This window comes from Mastomys coucha, unplaced genomic scaffold (genome assembly GCF_008632895.1).
Source record: "Mastomys coucha isolate ucsf_1 unplaced genomic scaffold, UCSF_Mcou_1 pScaffold5, whole genome shotgun sequence".
NCBI lineage: Eukaryota > Metazoa > Chordata > Mammalia > Rodentia > Muridae > Mastomys > Mastomys coucha.
This window is the reverse complement of record NW_022196911.1, coordinates 72523016-72543053: the sequence shown is the minus strand read 5'-3', so window position 1 is coordinate 72543053 and position 20038 is coordinate 72523016. Positions and strand designations below refer to the sequence as shown.

At 43.0% G+C, this 20038-nt stretch overlaps 1 protein-coding gene, 2 non-coding genes and 2 pseudogenes across 4 annotated transcripts in view; 3 read left to right on the top strand and 2 right to left on the bottom strand.

The window, feature by feature from the left end:
* Positions 1-279: 279 nt before the first annotated feature.
* LOC116079319 lies at positions 280-386 on the top strand. The gene has a single exon (XR_004113892.1). It is a non-coding gene; the product is annotated as a U6 spliceosomal RNA (small nuclear RNA).
* A 7437-nt stretch (positions 387-7823) lies between these two features.
* Positions 7824-8084, bottom strand: LOC116078492 (annotated as a pseudogene).
* A 2539-nt stretch (positions 8085-10623) lies between these two features.
* Cpd (carboxypeptidase D) overlaps positions 10624-20038 on the top strand; it is an 88559-nt gene continuing 79144 nt past the window's right edge. The window contains exon 1 of one of the 2 annotated variants that reach the window (XM_031355087.1): positions 10624-10653. Coding sequence is in view for 1 of the 2 variants with exons in the window: in XM_031355086.1 (XP_031210946.1) it covers positions 11764-11865 (102 nt within the window). In the remaining variant the exon portion in view is untranslated. Of the gene's footprint in view, positions 10654-11748; positions 11866-20038 lie in introns of those variants that run through there. The other variant, XM_031355086.1, reaches the window with a different exon arrangement.
* On the top strand, positions 10920-11023 carry LOC116079371. The gene has a single exon (XR_004113933.1). It is a non-coding gene; the product is annotated as a U6 spliceosomal RNA (small nuclear RNA).
* Positions 13228-15109, bottom strand: LOC116077140 (annotated as a pseudogene).

The following is a 20038-nucleotide window of genomic DNA, read 5'->3' as shown; positions in this document are numbered from 1 at the left end:
TAGTAAAAACATCTCATCCATTTGGAAATCCGAGATCTTGTTCTAGGAGGAAAAAAGCATTTCAACACTAGACTAGTCCCTGAGATTTGTTTGAAAATGACAGTAAAACAAAAACAAACAAACAAACCGAGAGAAACTGAAAACATTAAAAGCAGTAGTGAATGGTATCTGCGGGTATAGCTCTGTAGAAAAACAAGTGCTTAGATCGCGTGAGACCTGAGTTCTATCCCCAGCACAAAGATAAATAAATAAGAAGCAAAGGAAAAGAAAGAGATGGGTGTGCTCGCTTCGGCAGCACACATACTAAAATTGGAACGATACAGAGAAGATTAGCATGGCCCCTGTGCAAGGATGACATGCAAATTCGTGAAGCTTTCCATATTTAAAAAAAAAGAGAGAGAGAGGGATGGGTAGCTTTATATTCATATATAAATGAAAAACTAACAATATATTCAGAAGTAGGGATGAGAAAATTGGGAACCCAGTGTGTATCTGTTAGGGTTCTCTGGAGAAATGGAACCAATATTCTCAATATAGAACCAATAGACTCAATCTATATACCTGTCTATCTGTCTGTCATGAGACTTCTAGGGATTGGCTTATATCACCACAAAAGCCACCCTCTGCCACGTGAAAGCTGAAGCCCAGGAAAACTGGTGCTGTAACTCTTTCTGAGTCCAAAGGCCTAAAAGACAGAAGAGATGGGTACAGACAAGGCGAAGGTTGACGGTACAGCTCAAACAGAGAAAATGGGCTCTTTCAAGGCTGTCTTGTCCCCGCAGTGGGTTGGATAATAGTCACCTGAACTGTCAGGGACTGGCTGTTGGCAGCTCTTCTTTACTCGGCTAGTGGTTGGATTTGATTTGCCAAGTAGTCGTATGCAAAGAGGCAATAAGAAGAATTTAGCTATCCTGACCGCAAAGACTAAACTGGCCCCAAGGAGCTTGATGCCCCTAGTCAGCAGGAAGCCTGATGATACTGTCTCCTCTGCCCTTTCTTATCTCCTACCTAGTGTTTACGGGGTTAGAAGGATGGAAGAAGAGGGGTGGAGAAAGGTGGAAGGAAAAGGAACCCACAAAGTAGCCAAAAGTCTGGCTAAGAGATCCACCTGCCTGCCTTCTGGGATTAAGGGCATGTACCACCCAGCCCAATGACAGTCTTTTAAGGGAAGGGGTGCTGGAGAGATTGCTCAGTGGTTAGGAGTACATATGGCTTCCAGAGGACCCACGTTCTGTTCTAGCACCTTGTCGGGTGCTGCACAACCACCTGGAGCTCCAGCTGGTTTTTGTTTTCCTTTTGTGAACTTGTATGTATGTGGTGTGTGCTCTGTCTTCACCCTCACAGCCTCTTGGTTGCAAATACAAGGCTGTGTATTTGGGTTTTTATATGGGTTCTGGGATTCCAAAGCATTCTTATCACTGAGCCATGTTCTTCCCAACTCCGGTGTTTTATTTCTCATTTTGAGTCAAGGTTCCACGCAGTCCAGGTTGGCCTTCAACGTGCTACGTCAATGCTGAGGAAGACCTTGAACTCCTGACCATTCCACTTCCCACAGCCCGTGATGATGGGTATGTGCAACTCTACCTGGATGGTTTCTGTTACTTGGGTTTCTGATGCCATATCTAAGACATTATTCCCTTATTCAACATCATAATGATTATTCCTATTTTGTTCTGAGAGTTTTATGGGGTAAGAACCATGATCCATTGGGTTGTATATACCATGAGATGGTGCAAATCCATTATTCTGGAAGTTACTATCTACTTGACCAACACCATTTATTTGTTAAAAAGACAAGTCTCTCCCCTGGTCAGTGTTTCTCAACCAGCTTTGGGGAGTTGAAAGACCACTGAAAGACCACTTCAAGGGACGGCATATCAGATATCCTGTGCATCAGATATTTACATTATGACCACTATATATAGTTATATATAAGCAAAATTATAAAGTAGCCATGAAAATAATTTTATGGTTGAGTGTGACTGCAACAGGAGGAACTGTATTAAAAAGTCAGGGTTGAAGCATTAGGAAGGTTGAGAACCATTGCCCCTGCTGGCTGTAACACCCTGTTGAAAATCAGCTAACAGGAACTGAGGGGGCTTTCTGTCCACCCAGTTCCATTCTGTTAATATCTAGCTATATAAGATTGTCTTTAAAAATGTCTTTTAAAATAATAATCTCTCTCCTGCAGGGTAAAGGTGTCCCATGCTGACTGCAAACTCACCATGTGGATGAGGATGACCTTAAACTTCTGACTCTCTTGCTTGCACCTCCAGAATGAGGGAACTACATGCATGTACCACCATACCTTATTTATGGAGTACTGGAGAATCAAGCTCCCTTAGATACCTAAGCTTTCTGACAGGTTTCATAGGTTTTTACATTTTCTAGATAGTTTTGGCTATTCTGAGTCTTGTATTTCTCTATAAATGTTAGGAGCAACTCACCAATTTCTGAAAAGAACAAAGAGGAATGTTGCCCTCCTTTTTTAGGCTCCTTTATTGGGTTCTATTATCTTCCCCCCTTCCAAACCCCCCAACACTAGGTAGGAGAGAAATAAGGTTAGAGGGAAAGGGGTATAGCCCTCTTTAGACTGTTTCTTACTGATTAAGGGCATCATGTTCCTTGGGGCAAGTCCAATCTCTTGTCAGAGTATCTTCAACCAGCAATCTGTAAATAGGAAAAGCAGCAGCAGGAACCAGCATTTGTCAGCAATTCTCAGTGGGGAGCACATCAGGAGGAGGAGGAGCTGCCCCAGGGCCTCTCAGAGCTCTTGTATTTATACCTCTCAAGAGTCCCCAGAATTCCAAACATAAACTATTGGCAACTGGCAAAATTCACATCCCTCCTAGAGCAGGAGACCATCATAGTTAGAGGCTTTTGGGCATTCTGAAGCAGTCCTATATCCCAGACTTGGGATTAGAACAAAACCATATTCATATAATGTAACTGGGTTTTTAAAGAAACCAAAATTCACACGACAGAGACAAAAAAAAAAAAAGCTGTGGCTGTCGCTGCTGTCATATTTATAGGAATTTCACTGTATACATAGAAATCTGGAGTTGTGACACCCTAACACTATCTGGTCATCTGATTCCTGAGCATGGGAAGCCTTTCTGTTTATTTGGTTCCCGGTTCCTTTCAATGAGGTCTCATAGCTTTTCAACATAAGCATCTTGCGCTGCTTTTGTTAAACTTGTTCCTAAACATCTGTTTGTTTTGATGTCATTGTGAATGACATATTTTACTTCATTTGTCAATCATACGTGATGAGAGCACAGAAATACATTGAAGCCAGGTGTGGTGGCATAGGCTCATAATCCTGTGGGCCACCACAATGCCACCAGACAGGCATATGAACTGGTGAGGTGGAGTGTGCCCAAACTCCAGGAATCTCAGAGATCTGAGATGGCAGGAGTGGGGCTGCTCCCTCCCTGCCTCTAATGGCTGCTCTGGGACCTGCAACTAAGGAAACTACAGGTACCCAGTCCCAGTAGCATAGCACCTGGAATGCATCTCCAGGCTCAGGAGGCATCTCAATACCTTCAGCCTTCAACCAATGATCCTCCCTCATGGATATTCTCAAGCCCTTCTCCAAAATTATATAATTCAGTTCACCTCAAATAAAGCCTATGCATCCAACTCCACCCCTGAATAAGGTAATATGAACAAGCAAAGGTCATCTCAGAGAACTGCTTCATTAGAGACCGCCCTGGGGAAAATCTTCACCTAAAAGAGCCACAACTCAAAACTCCTAAAGAAGGCCTTCTCTTCTCCCGGCACTCTGGCACTTAGCTCTCAACCCAATCAGAATGCTGCCCATCCTGGACTCAGCTTTCCCCTTCTGGCCTGTCAAGTAGAGGCTCTGAGAGAGATTCATTCTATGAGTTCTGTTACTCTAAGAACCCTGACTATACACCTGGATATGTTCTTTCACATTACTATATTGTTTTGTTTTGTTTGTTTTTCATCAAAGATTAATAATTTAAAAAAAAATCTTTCCAATCAGATCAGTTTGGATCAGAGTTTGGAACTACTACAGGTACAAAATGAATTGGTGGTACTACCACCGATTAAAAACTCTGGGCCCACCGAACCATTATTCTCACCCAATGTATCTTTCTCTCCATGTCTTAGAATCTGCTCTCATTAGGTATAGAAGAAAAGCATGTAAAAATGTCCCACATTCAGCTACAGGAAGACTGAAGACCAGAGAGGCCTCCCTTCCAGAAGATGAGTACGAGCTGGAGAAATAGGTCAGTCTGCTTGCCTAATGCATTTAGTAAGTGCACTTCTGGCTATGCTGTGTCTCGATTCTAATGTGCATGCCTTTAATTTGGCATCAGCTTCCCCAGCTATAGCTCTTGCAACTGGGGCTTCTCAGAAGACAGGAAATGAAGCAACCTGAGCTTGAGGCAGCCTGAAGGCTCCTCTGTGTGCGAGTGGCAAGGTAGCTTGAAAGGCTCGAGACGGGGCTAGGAATGTGGCTTAGCGGGTGGAGTGCTTGTCTAGCATGCACAGGCCTTGGGTTTGATGCCTCGCACCACAAAAAAGAAGACAATAACAAGTGTGAAATCAAATGAATTTAAAAGTTGGTTCCAACACTCAACCATGAAATTCTGAAAGTTCACACAGTGACTAAGCTTCGTGTGCCTACAAGTAGCAGCAAGGACAAGGTGACTTGACATGACAAGCTGAGGTGGCCTAGGAGGTCTCAGGTTCTATAGGTACAATCTCTCTTCTATATCCTTGAAGTTGTTTTGAAATGCTTCTGAAATCATAACAAATCTCCATGCTGGCACACCTAAAATTATGTATAAGGGAAGCAAGACTATTAGTGTGATATTTGCATTTCTATATATGTGTATCAAGCAAGACCTTAGATATATTGTTTTTCCCAAGGTAGTTATCTGTAATATCAAGGAGGAAAAAGTATCTGGTGAGTTAAAACATTTTTTTTTTTTAATTTAGAAAGAATCTCATGTATCTCTGGGTAGATTCGAACTCACTGTCAAGTAGAGGATGAGCTTGAACTTTGGCTCCTCCTTCTTTGGCCTCTCGTGCCCAAATTAGGGGTCTGTGCCACCACACATGCTTCATGCAGGATAGCACTCTACTGACTGAGCTTCATTTTCAGATCAAAGGATATTTTTAAAATTGGTCACATAGTTTAAGAATAATGGAAAATAAAAAGCAGAAACTTATAAAAAAAAATGCAGTGATAGAGACTGGAGCCAGGGCCTCACACAGTCGTCAACACCCACCCAGCTCATAAAAACAAAACAAAACAAAAAACTTTTTTATGTTGCCTTCTAAGACTTTCTCTTCCCTGTGCTCCAACTGTCTTGCTCCAGCCCAGGATACGTTCCCTTGGGATGTCCATTCTGCCCAGGCTCTGACGAGACTCTCCTCGTCCGACTCTGACCCAGACACTACTCTGAGCCCCTGTTACTGCTTCACATCTCCTCCCCCTGCACAGGCTCCCACTTTGCTCCCTGGAGCATCGCTCCAGTGCAGAGATGGGGACAGGCTCTGGTACCCTCATGCTGAGCCATTCCATTGAATGACTGTCTCTTTCTCTCTGTAGGTTCTAAGGCTCATCTGAGCTGCATCACCACACAGAAATCCACCTCAGTTTGCTTAGCAGATAATAATCTTTCTTGTATAACTATGTGGGTCCCAATTCATGTTGTCTGTAACTGGTTTGCCTTATTTCTAGACTTACATGGCTCGAGATTTCATGATGGGCTGTATTTTCTGCATCCTTTAGTTTTATCCTGGGATTTCTTCATTGGCTAGACTTCAAGAAGTGTTTCAGCATAAACTTATACATGTTTGAAGCTGTTTTTTTTTTTTAAATTAGGGGGCGGTGGGGTGCTGGAGAGATGGCTCAGTGGTTAAGAACGCTGACTGCAATTCCTGAAGTCCTGAGTTTAATTCCCAGCAACCACATGGTGGCTCACAACCATCTGTAATGGGATCAGATGCCCTCTTCTGGTGTGTCTGAAGACAGCTACATTGTACTCATGCATAAAATAGACAAATAATTCTTTTTTAAAAAGTATGTGTGTGTGTGTGTGTGTGTGTGTGTGTGTGTGTGTGTGTGTGTGTGTACAGGTGCATATGCACATGAGCGTAGACTCTAGGGGTCTAGATGTCTCCATCTTACTTTTTGATATCATTGAAGTTGTGTATCATTGATTTGGCTAGGCTGGCCAGCCAGCCCAGGGATCCTCCTGTCTCTGCCTCCACAGTACTGGGATCATAGGCACATGTTGTTGTATCTGGCTTTCTACTGTGTTTTGTTTGCCTTTATACAAAAATGGAAATTTAGCTGGTGTAGAACCGTTGGATCATACTACTTTCTCTTTTGAACAGTAAGTCTTTTAAATAGAGCATCACTGTTATGCTGTGGCATGGACCTTTGCTGTGATTTAGGTTGGAACTTGGCTTTTCAAGAGTAGCTGTTCCAGCCAGATGGTGGTAGTGCACGCCTTTAATCCCAGCACTTGGGAGGCAGAGGCAGGTGGATTTCTGAGTTCGAGGCCAGCCTGGTCTACAGAGTGAGTTCCAGGACAGCCAGGGCTACATAGAGAAACCCTGTCTCGAAAAACCAAAAAAAAAAAAAAAAAAGAGTAGCTGTTCCTCTAACAAGTGACCGTTTTTTTCTGCCTATAGCCCTATTGGATTATTTACTTAGCTCATGAAATTCAGTCACCTCCTATCTGGAGGACAGGACTAGGGAAGGAGGCTCCATCTGGGCAGCTTCACAAACAACATTTCCCTTTCTATTGTGGCCCTTTGTGGGTGGAGTGCCCACAGACCTGTAAGTAACTTCTCACCCTTTGCTTTATAAGTAAGCCCAATAAACTCCTTGGTTTCACAGAGTGAACTCTGGCGAAGCTGTACCTGGGTTTGTCAACAGAACCTTAGGCAGGGGGGGTCTGTTTGCCTGTGGGAAGGAATTTGAGCAACACTTGGCCAAGTAGCTGGTAGGATCCAACAAAACTGAAGATGAGTTTGGGAAGGACATTGGTGTCCCTGATGTGGGAAATGAGACAAACAACTGGAGTGACATTGTGTGAAGGGGGGTGGTAATTTTGAGGACATTTTGACACGGTAGTCTGTCCCTATAGGGCTTGTAGGGTTAGTGGCAGGGGTCTAAAAAATACAGGGGACAGTGAGGCATTAAGTAAGGGATGATATAAGGACGTAGGGCTGACATCTTCAGTATTAGCCTCAGACTTAGCAGGTAAATGGACAAAAGATAGGGAGAAATGGACATGTTGGTCTGCTATTTTTCATGCTAAGGGGGCCAATCAGGGAAGGGTCCGAAAGGCCACCAATAACAGAGTCTGTTCTGGGACCACAAAGCATGGAATCCTGGGGACAAGTCAGATAGCAACAAGTCAGGGTGAATAAGCCACGGTGACAGAAGACATACCTCAGGCTTGACCTTTAATGCAGAGAAAAGATGTATGGGTAGCATGCTGATGGAGGTCTTGACAATGGTCTGCTGACGATCATGGTACCAGAACCTCCGGCATCAGAGCTGTTGGAGTGAAGGAAAGACTTTCTTATCTTTTTCAGTTTTGTCGAGACATGGTTTCTTCTTCTTCTTCTCCTTCTCCTTCTCCTTCTCCTTCTTCTTCTTCTCCTTCTTTTTGGTTTTTCGAGACAGGGTTTCTCTGTGTAGCCCTGGCTGACCTGGAACTCAGTCTGTAGACCAGGCTGGCCTCGAACTCAGAAATCCACCTACCTCTGCCTCCCAAGTGCTGGGATTAAAGGCGTGTGCCACCCCTGCCCAGCTTTATTTCAAGTTTTTAAAAGAGTTCATGGGCCACACAGTGGTCGGGTGCATGCAAGAAGTCAAAGAGCTCCTCTGTACAATCCTCTTCTGTCGGGAAAACTCACGCTTATCACACAACTCTACTTGTTCCCAGGCCTTTATACACTTCTCCAACTGCTCACAGTGCTCTCTCACTGTTGTTTGGAGGGTGGGGGTCTACTAATTCTTCCTCCTCTTCTTCCTTTTTGGGGTCTCCAGATCCAGTGAGCATCTTTTGTTCGTCCTCTAGTCCCATGTAGGGAGCCAGCTTGGGATTCAACAAGAGCAACAAGGGTAGCTACTCCACTTCAGGTTTAAGAAGCAGGAATTTTTATCTGATGCCCAGTTCACATGTCCAGACAGGATTGTGTTTATGGGAGACCTAAGAGAGAAACCAATCCAGCAAGGAGTTGAAACTGGTAAGGAACATGGATGGCGGTGCTAAGCCTCTTAGGAGGGTGGGATGTTTATGAAGCAAGATACATTTCCTTCCTACAGAAGGCTGTGCTAGGCCTGGAGGTCATTTGCCCTGTCAGGGCTTCCCCCAAGCATCCAGGTGTGGATAGAGAGACAACAGCTGTGGGCACAGTCACATGCTGACCCAGGGCCTCTTGGACCCAGGGAACCAGTGGGTGCTGCAGGCTACAGCAAAGCCTAGTTCTTCCCGACTCTGGGAGGGCCCCAGCAGCTTGAGCCAGTCTCATTGAGTTCATCAGAGTAGGAAGACATACAGGAAGTCCCCACGGGAGAACTCCCAGACAGAGATGTGAATGGCTTGGAGAGAATGACTGGGGATTGCGGAGAGCTAAGTTAATGCCTGCTCTCTGTGCAACTGTATCCGACATTGATCTGTGGAGGAATCAATGGATATAAATGGAAGGAATCCTTCTGTGCTGTATTAGACCTCGCTGATGTTCGACTTCTGTCTCTTTTTAGTTTCAACCATCTGTGATCTCTTGACACTTGGTTGAAACAGATGGGAATGGGCTTTCAGAGTGCTGGCTTATCTTTATAACCTACTCTTTTTGATGGGACAGTGGGCTCAGGACTGCGTCCTTGTTCTGCCCATCCTCTGTATAGAGGTTTCACTACATAGAGATAGCATGGTGTTAACCTTTCAGTGGGGTGAGTTTCCCTTCCCTCACGGGAGGAGGAATAGGGTGAAAGGGCAGGACCCTCAACTGAGTAACAGTGAAATAGAACCCCGTTTATTTTCCAAGAATTATAATAAACAATCAGTAGGATAAAATGTTGTTGTTGTTTTGTCTTGTTTTTCAGACAGAGTTTCTCTGTGTAGCCCTGGCTGCTACAGAAGTCACCCTATAGACTAGGCTAGCCTCAGACTCAGACATCTGCCTACCTCTCTGCCTCCCTAGCGCTGGGATTTAAAGGCTTGTGCCACCATACCCAGAGGAGTGTCCATGTTTTTAAAAGTCAAATTTGTTGTTTCCTATGATAGTGTGTCATCTTTATAGTATTGTACTGTAGAATTGTAAAACATGGACTTGAGATTTTCTCTACAAAGCAATTTTTTTGGCAGCCATCCGGTTTTTCTTTCTCAATCACTGGATGTTCCCAAAGGCACTTTGGTTCAACCTAGTCAAAGCAAAAGTCACTGCTTTTCCCCCTCATGACTTTTTCTTCTCTCAGTCCTGCACCATTCCTTAGCTCGATGTGTTGCCCGTGGTCAATGCTTCTTTCTTCTCTTTACCACAACCCCTGGGACTTGTTCCTTCTCTGACATTACCCTAACTCAGCCTCTTCTTACTGTGGACGTGGAATGCTGCTGCTGATGTCGTGTCTGGTCCCATCCTCCTGTCCTCATCCTTCTGCCTTCTCTCTTCTCTCTTATGGAGACCCAGAGCCATTCAGAGGCAGGGGTCTCCAACCCTCCTAGAAGCAAGCTATAGCCATAAACCTGCTTGAGCATAAATCCCCAGCATGTTTATATATTTCATAGTCATGTACCTGGATAACTAAACATATATTATAAAAATAGATACAAATATAAATATGAAATTAAAAGGAAATAAAAAGTGAACACCCCTCCCCCCTCAGTACTGGGGAGTAAACCCAAAGCCTCTAATGATCTAAGATAGCATCCTATGACTGAGCTATATACGCACTCTGGTCTTTTATTTAACATTTTGAGTTTTTAGAGATCAAAACACTGATTGTTCTCCCTATAATTGAAAAGCATCTGCTATTTCAATGATAACATAGTGGCTTAGCCAATTTGTGAAGCAGTAATTCACATATACATTTCTAATTTTAGGTCATTTTTAAAAATAGGTTTTAATTGCCATCATCGCCGAAAAGGATATTCTTCTTAGTTACAATTGCCAAATGCACCCAAAGTGCATTACCAAATCCCGACCTTGAGTTCCATACAATAGTCATGCAAGGTCTTACTGTACTCAGCCAACAGTGAGCCCAGCATGGACACCTGTAATTCCAGAACAGAGGGCTGTTGTTCATTGCTTTGATTGGCAGTGCTGAGTTGGAGCCTAGGCAAGCACTTGTCTGCTGAACTACACCCTCAGCCCTTCCAACTTTTAATTCACAGCAATGAAGGAAAAAAATAAAAAAGGAGGATTAATAATGGTGTCACTGGAAGCCCTGATGACAGGAACACCCATTCCCAGAGGCAACTTCAGTTTCTGCAGTATACTACTTGAGTAACACGGGCACCCCTCTTCTAAGTAATAGAGATCACAGAACTTTCTGTCTGGTTCAGGTTTATGACATCACGTTGATCCTTGTTGCCTCAAGAGTCCTCTTGTTCCATCCATTCTCAGAGCCTGCAGCTCTACTTCTTCAGTAAGGTACCATTAGTAAATTCTGTCTGTCCTTAAATAAGCTTGGCTAGTTTCCATTCCTTGTGGTTAAGCAAGGATTAACTTTGCATTTCCATTGTGGCTGACACAGTAACATAGTGTTAGTGTGTCATAAAATTGAACAACAACAACAACAACAACAAAACCCTTAAAAGAATTCATACCTATGTAGTGGTTTATTAAAACATCATAACTATATTAATATTGTACTTAATAGTGAAAGACTGCATTCTTTTCCTTAGAAGAAGGAACAAGGGCTTGCTTTGGCAGCTCGTATACTAAAGTTGGAACCAGACAGAGATTATCATGGCCTCTGTGCAAGGATGAAACGCAAGTTTGCAAAGTGTCCATATTTTAAAGCTAGGTGTGGTGGCCTACCTATCAGTTAGGGTAACTAAATGAAGAAAAAAATAAATACAAGTCATCCAAATAAGAACAAAAATAAGCTATAACTTTTTCTATTTGCAGATGGCACGTTCTCACCTTTAAATAGACAAGCCCAAGGTATCCACTAAAAATCTAGAATAAGTTCAGCAAAGCTACACAAAACAAGAGATTCATCGGTTGTACTTTTTAAAAAAATTTTGTTTTCCAGACAGGGTCTTATTGTGTAGCCCAGACTAGCTTTGAATTCTCAATTCTCCTGTTTTGGTGTCTAAAATGCTGGGATCATGTGGTCCTGTATTCTGCTTCTCCCCTGAGGGGGTGCCTGGACACCCCTGTTATACCGAGAAGGCAGGGAGGATGAGTAATCCATAGTCTGAGTTTCCCCTCACATATATATATGATATATTTATATATTATTTTTATAATTTATTATATATAGTTTATATAGTATTCTATATTATTATTTATATGTGCTACACATTCATATACAGTTTATTTATACATATATTTATACATATATATGTGTATATATACATATACATAGATACATGGAATTTATTAGAATTATTTACAGGTTGTGGTCCACCCAATCCAACAATGGCTGCCCATGAGCAGATGGCCCAAGAGTCCAGCAGCTGTTCACTCCGTCCATGAAGCTGGATGTCTCAGCTGGTCTTTAGAATACTGTGGAATCTGAAGGAGTAAGTCCTAATGCCAGTGAAGGGATGGACTTGCTATCAGGACAAAAGCGAGGCTTCCTTCTTCTATGCCCTTTCTATAGGATTCCAGAAGAAGGTGTGGCCCAGATTAGAGGTGGGTCTTCCCGCCTCAAACAATATGGATTGAAGGTGGATCTTCCCACCTCAAAGATCCAGATTAGAACTGGATCTCATCTCAAATGATTAAATTAAGCAAAAAATCCCTCACAGGTATGTCCACCCATTTTTGAGTTTTAGTTATTCCAGGTATAGTCCAGGCGTGATTGTTAGAAAAGGACTTGAATTTATTTGGGGCTATGTTCTCCATATATTTTTAGTATGAAGACCTTGACACATAGGTAGTAGACATTTGTCAGATTGCTTCTGGGTCCTCATCCAGCAAAGTCCAAAATAGGCAACGTCACCTTTGCCCAGTGCAAGTGCGTTTTAGAACTTTTCCAATGTGGCAAAAGCACACATACCGTTTCAACTATGTTTAAGTACATGGATCGGTGATGTTAAGTATGTGTACCTTGTTGTACTAGCCTCCCTACCACCCTTTCCAGATTCTTATCATGTGAAGTTGTCATGCGAAATTGAAAGTTTATACCTGCTAGCAACTCCCCCTCCTTGGCACCACTCTCCACACTCTCGACCTCTGTGAACTTACCTACTCCAGATGGATGCCACGCTTTGGGATACCACTGAATTATTTTACTTAGTGTAACATCCCCCCGGGTTCATTCCTGTAGGAACATGTGCTAGAATTGTCTTCTCTTTTAGGGCTAATGCCCCACTGTTTGCATTTTTTGTTTGTTTGTTTTTAAAACAGGGTTTCTCTGTATAGCCCTGGCTGTCCTGGAACTCATTCTGTAGATCAGGCTGGCCTTGAACTCAGAAATCCTAGAATTCCTAGTCTTCCTGTTTCTACCTTCTCAGTGCTTATATTACAGGCCTGTGTTACTGTGTTATTAATGCCCAACTCAAACAAACACAAGAACACTTTGATGCACTTTGACACACAGTACACATATATTGATCAATTTAACTGTCACCCAAATTACAATACAATATATCTAAATTATCCCGGGAAGCTCCCCGTGCCTCTTTTCAGTCAAAATCTCCCCCCAAACAACCACTACTCTGACTTTTTTTTTAAAAAAGATTTATTTATTTTATATGTGTTGAGTATTCTGTCACTGTCTTCAGGCACACCAGAAGAAGGCATCGGATCCCATTACAGATACATTAGAATTAAAATGCTATGTTGTATTTTTAAAAATGATTCAATGTACATAATTTCTCACTTCCAACTAAGTAACTCCAGTGAGTCACTTTTGATTATTTATTCTCTTCCTGATATCCATTCTCCATTTCTAAATCACTTTCACAGTTCTAATGGTGATTAGGTAGTATGTGTAGCTATCTAGTATCAGCAGTTTCAAGTGATCCTTAATAGTGAAACCAGACATTTATTTTACTTCAGGTTTAATTTTAGTTCCAGAGAGGCAGTGTTGTCTTAAAAGACTTGGGCGAGGTATTCTTTATCTCTTATTCCAGGAAGATCACTTAAGAACAAATACTTGAGGTTCCTAAAATGTCGCAAAACAATGATACTGTTGTCTATGAGCAATGATACTGTTGTCTATGACATTTCCACAGGCAATTATTTCCAGTTCCAATAGGCTTGTTTGTAAATTTTCCAGTTGACTAAGCCTCTGCAAACAGTTATCTTCAACAGTTGCACAGTGTTGTCTTTTCAACATGCTCCAGGCCCACCATGTGATCCAAGCTAATGTCCATGATACAAGAATCGGTGGCATCAATTGCTTGAATCTTGTATCTGTCTACAGAGCCTCCTAGGAGTTTGTTATAGTCCTGTAGCCACTTCTGGTGGCCACAGTAGCGTACTTTGGCTCCATACCGAAGTAGCCACTCAGATGCTGCCCTGTCAGGGCCAACTTTCTTGAGGCTTTCATAATCTATTTTATTAAACACAGTATTAAAAAAAAAAACAAAAAACAAAAAACACTATATTCAACCATTCCTAGAAGTATCTGGAGTCACATGACCATGGGATTTTTCTTTAAGCTACAGAGCTGCCTTGAATTGTTTTTCAAACATCATCATTGATGGTGTGCTGCATCCCTGTGTCTGGCTGACCCTTCGTCCTTGGCATTTTTCCCATTGTACACCATTTTTAAAACTCAGTCTCATTGTGTTGGCTTCCAGGTGAAAGGATATCACAAATAAACCTAAATGCATGCTCTACCACTGAGCTATGTCCCCAAACATTCTTGTAGGTCTCTTTTTTTTTTTAGGTGAACTTATTTTATTTTTCATGTATGAGTATTTTACCTGCATGTATGTATGTGCATTATGTGTGTGCCTGGTGGCAGGAGAGATCAGAAGAGAGCAAAAAAGAGTTTAAAAATACTTAATTATTTTTAAAATTGTGTATGCATGTATATGTACATGCCCACAGAAGTCAAAGGCTTTGGGTTCCCTAGAGTTGGAGTTACAGGTAGTTGTGAACCACTTGACATGGTTGACATGAGCACTGCATTTGGGACGACTGCAACAGTGCTGTATACTTCAAATAGAAGTTCTGAGTAGTACATGCTACAACTATGAAGCCTTCTCTCCAGGTATCCCCCTTTTGTGTGTATGTGAGAGAGAATCTCAGATAGCCAAGGCGAATGCTGAACTCACTCTGTAGTCAAGGATGATCTTGAACATCTGATCCTCATGCTTCTACATCCCAACCTCTAGGATTACCACCATTCAGCACCATGCCTGGATTTATGTACTGTTGGGGCTCAAACCCAGGGTTTCGTGTATGCCACACAAGAACTCTACCAATTAAATTACATTTTGTGATTCAACCCATGCTCTTCTGATCTCTGATCATTTAATGCTTTCAAAAACCTTTTCCACTCTTGAAACAACCACCATCTGTGATTAGAAAAAGAGTCACCCAAATTTATGACTTGAAACAGGGTCTGCACTTGGTCATTCCTTAAGGGAGAAACACAAGAGTGACAGAAATGCTCATATTTAATTAGTAAAATCTCAGTTTCAGTGTAGATTTTATAGTGCTTGTGGTGGATCGAATAGGTATGGCTCCCATATACCCATGTGTTTAAATGCTTGGCCCACAGGAAGGGGCAATATTAGGAGGTGTGGCCTTGTTGGAGAAATCATGTCACTGTTGAGGAGGACTTTGAGATCTCCTATGCTCAAGCTCTGCCCAGTGTGGAGTCCAGTCTCCTTCTAGCTGCCTTCAGATCAGGATGCAGAACTCTCGGCTCCTTCTCCAGCACTAAGTCCTGTCTGCATGATGCCATGCTTCCCGCCATGATGCTAATGGACTGAACCTCTGAAACTGTAAGCCAGCCCCGATTATATGTTCTCCTTTGTAAGAGTTGCCTTGGTCACGTCACGGTATCTGTTCACAGCAGTGGAGCCCTAAGACAATGTTGAAAGCCTCCAAGGTTCTTTTGTTTTCTTTTGTTTTGTTTTGTTTTGTTTGTTTTTGTTTTTGTTTTTCAAGACAGGGTTTCTCTGTGTAGCCCTGGCTGTCCTGGAACTCACCCTGTAGATCAGGCTGGTCTTGAACTCAGAAATCCGCCTGCCTCTGCCTCCCAAGTGCTGGGATTAAAGGCATGTGCCACCACTGCTCGGCTGCCTCCAAAATTCTAATTTAATCTGACCCGTGTGCTCTACACTTCCATATGCTCACTTCCATAGAGACCATGCTCAACTAAGATCTGCTGGATTAGCTTGTCTGTGGAGGGGAGACCTTGCACGGTACAACTAAGGACCAAGAAAATGATAAGAACGAGGGGTGGGAAGCAGCGTTGGAGCCTTGGCTTTCAGTATCTCAGCTGCCTCTGGAAATTTGCTGCAATCTCTGCCAATCTTGTCTTATCTTCGGTTGCACTGGTTCCCCTAATTTTTTTTAATCTGGATTCATCATCTGTTCTTTGCTCTCTTTGAGGACTCCCCATGTGTGATGAGCAGTGAGGTAGTAATTAGTTCCTACGAGGAGGTATGTTTACAAGCCTCCCGCCCGCCCTGCTCTGGTTTTTATGCGGACTTTCGGAAGCTGCTTTCTCCGGGTCTCAGAGCATCACTTTTCTCCCAGACCTGTGACAGAGAGGTGGCTGCAGATTGTTCCCATAAATAGCATCGGTTTCTTCACCTTCTGGTGCTTCAGCTTGTCCTCTTGAGACAGCGTCCAGCTGGCTGGGTATGAATGTGCTTATGCCAGCTGGGTCTCAGCAAGCATTTTCATTAACGTTGTTATTGGCTGTGGGAAGAAATAGCATTAGTAACTGAACTTTTTTTTTTTTAAAGAATTATTTATTTATATGAATACACTGTAGCTGTCTTTAGACACACCAGAAGACTGCATCAGGTCTTATTACAGATGATTGTGAGCCACCATGTGGTTGCTGGGAGTTGAACTCAGGACCTCTGGAAGAGCAGTCAGTGCTCTTAACTGCTGAGCCATCTCTCCAGCCCCCCGTAACTGAACTTTTTAATTAATTTATTTTTCTATTTCGGTGTGTGTGTGGTTAAGGGCTTGTGAGTTTTTCTCTGGGCTGCAAGTGCAACAGAACACGGTTCTGAGTTCTTGCTACCTCTTTAATTGGAAAATATCTCTGGTCCTGGGAATGCTTTATTACATCTGGGTAAGAAAAAAACAAAAAAGAACACTTAGTACCATTTGAATTTGTTGTTAGAATCTAGGGCAGTCACTGGCAAACCTAGAAAAGTAATACAAGATACAACGGAAGCGCTAACCTGGTTTCACTGAGTCCTAACAGCAGCAGTCATACCTATGCTTACAAAAGCTGTAGAACTGTGTGGTGAATAGTCACTGTAGTTCCATCAGAAAGGAAGTTCTGGGGCCAATGAGATGGCTCAGTGGGCAAAGCCACCATGGCCAGCAAGGCCCACCATTTTAAAGCACAGGATCAAATAGCATTTAGGACACTCGCCACTAGCTCTACAGAGCTCTAGAAAGTTTTAGCATCCTAGAAGGAAAGCCAACTTAGTAGTTATTTTCAGTAGCTTCGGTTACCATAGTGAACTGTTGGGGGTTGGTCTGGTGTTGCTATGTATTTAAATGCTAAATTCTGTACCCCAAGATCTGGTTGCCCCAAGAGGAGTGTCTTAGGGTTTCTATTTCTGCACAAACATCATGACCAAGAAGCAAGTTGGGGAGAAAAATGGTTTATTCAGCTTACACTTCCATGTTGCTGTTCATCACCAAAGGAAGTCAGGACTGGAACTCAAGCAGGTCAGGAAGCAGGAGGAGCTGATGCAGAGGCCATGGAGGGATGTTCCTTACTGGCTTACTTCCCCTGGCTTGCTCAGCCTGCTCTCTTATAGAACCCAAGACTTCCAGCCCAGGGATGATACCACCCAGGGAGGGCTTGGGTGAATAGGCTAGGGTTGCAGTTAGGGCCCACGAGAGGAGGAGGAGAGAAGATGGAGAGAACAGGAAATCTCCATTAGACGTGAGGGACCAGGAGCATGTGTCAAAGTGAAATGGACTCTGAGGACAGGCTGATGGAGCAGAAATAATCTGGAAGACTTAAGCAGCAAGTATTTGGGGAGCACAGCTGGGGAAGTAGCCAGTCTAGCCATTAGAAAATTAGATTAGTGGTAGCCCCCCAAAACTAAGTAAATAAACAAATCATAATCCAAGTCTTGTTCATTTGAAGCTAGATGGGGATAGGAATAATTAAATTAATTAACATGTTTTAAATCACATGCCATTCTGAGAAGTATGTTGGAATCCTACACTGTCCTGTTCCAACCAGCTTAGAACAAGAATTATCCTTTGTCCAGTTTCGATATTGTTTATGTTACCTACATGTGAGCCAATTGATAGCCACCTGGGTTATCAGATCTGCTGCTACAGTATCACAGGGTTGGGTTCAAGTAATTTTTATTTAATAGTGGTCCCTGAGCATGAGGGTGGGACACCAGGGAAATGCTTTAGTGAGGGAAGGAAAACAAACAAACAAACAAACAAAATCCAAAGGCTGGGCTGCGGAGATGGCTCTGTGGACAAAATGCTTGTCATGCAAACATGAGAACTTGAATTTAGATCACCATACCCATGCTAGAGCATACATCTACAGCGGTGTAGATCTACAACCCCAGTGTTGGAAGAGGCTGAGGCAGGGGGATCCTGGATCTTATCTATGGTCTTAGGCACCTACCAGAAGACTTAGGATCTATTTCTTCAGAATAAGGAGGACTACTGAACCATTGAGCTGTCAAGCTCCATTTGCCACTGAACCTGGTTTGTAATTACATTGGTTAATTCTAATGTGTAACCAGGATGAGCACCAACATTTAGCAGAATTCTAGTCTCCTCTGCAGCTTTCCTACATAGAATTCCACCCTTTTTCTAGATGATAGGCAGCTGTAATGACTATTCCTGGTTGTCAACTTGACTGTATCTGGAATGAACTACAATCCAGAATTGAAAGGCTCACCTGTGATCCAGATATTGAGGCTGGGAGACACAAGTTTCTGACCTGGATCTTGGCATGGAGATCTTGAGGCATAGTGGTTATGAATCCCAGGAGACTAAGGCAAGGAGATCTTTGAGTTCAAGGCAAGCCTGAGACAAAACAAATCTCAGATCCAGAAATGGTGGTAACACCTTTAATCTGAGCCACACCTTCTACTGGAGACCCACATAAGGGCATTGGAAGAAGGAAGATTCGCTCTTCTTTGCCTGCTTGCATTTATTTGCCAGCACATCTATTGGATCTGCTAGCCTTGTGGGACTGAGCCACTCCTAGATCCTTGGACTTCTCATTCACAGCTGACCATTGTTGGGGAGTTGGACTGCAGACTATAAATTATCATAACAAATTCCCATATTATATAGCGACTATCCACAAGTTCTGTGAAGCTAGAGAACCTTGACTAATACAGTAGCCAAGACAATGATCCACTTTAGTAATATCAGAGTTCTGCTTTTCTTGCCCTAGCTACCCATGGCAACCAAGTCCTTCCCTTTTAGTACCCTTCTTGTTCTGTGCTCTCTCCCTGAAGTCTGCTTCCAGGGCTATAGCTCCCAAGCAGCCCATCAGATCCTCTCTTGGGTCAGAACCTTACCTCTGAGTCAAAGGACTTTGAGGAATGCTGTCTTCAAAGTGGAACAGGCAGTATTTCTTTATCAGAAGCAGCTGGGACAACTTGCAGGCACCCCTCAAGAGCCAGCCTGTGGATGTGCAGGCTTGGAAGGAGGGCAGGAAGGGTCCCGAGATCCTCACTTGAGATTCTCAACTCCCTGACGCCTCTCCTGCTCAGGTGTAAGTAATTCTGCCCCAGTCGCTGTAGTCTCATGGTCCCAAAGCTGCTCGTGTATTTTAAGTATGAAAGATTGCCTGTAAGAGGGACTCCATCTATGCTGGGTTGAGGAAGTCATTAAGCAGGCTGAGGCTTTGGTGGTGTTGCTATTTTAAGGTCACCCCAGATACTGTTAGGAACGCCTCACCCATGCTTTGTAAGTAAACCTGATAAACTTGCTGTTTCACTGCAATAGATGCAGTGGGGATCTTTATCCCCATCTATTATTGGGAGCGCCCTATGTGGGGTAAGAAGCTGTTTGTTACATTTCCCTGTGAAAAGGTCACCCAATTCTACCCTATCCCTAAACATCAGCCGTCATATTCTCAAGCTTCCTGGAGTATTTGCTTTTTAAAGACTTTTTGTTTTTAGATTTATTTATTTTATATATGTGCATGTTTCACGCCCATGTATGTGTGTGCATCATGTGCTTGCTTGTTGCCCTTGGAGGCCAAGAGAGGATGTCAAATCCCCTGGAGCAGGAATTATAGGCAGTTGTGAGCTGCCATCCTGGTGCTGGGAATTGAACCTCAAGAGTAGCAAATAGTTTAACTGCTGAGCTATCTGCTCAACTTATTTGCTTTTTGTTTGTTTGTTGTTTTGTTTTTCAAGATAGGATTTTTCTGTGTAATTGCCCTGGCTGTCCTGGAACTCATTTTGTACACCAGGTGGGCCTTGAACTCAGAGAGATCAGCCTGCTTCTGCAGTGCTGGGATAAAAGATGTATGCTACCGAGGAGCCTGGCTTTCATTTGCATTCTTTTTTAAATGAAGGAAAAGGGATTAGAATGAGCCTTTTTTCTAATGGTGCCTTTTAGGCACTAGACATATTGGGGGAGGAAAGGGTGATTTTTGGAAGCGAAGGATCCTGTCCTTGTTACCTTGAGTAATACAGATGCAAAAAAA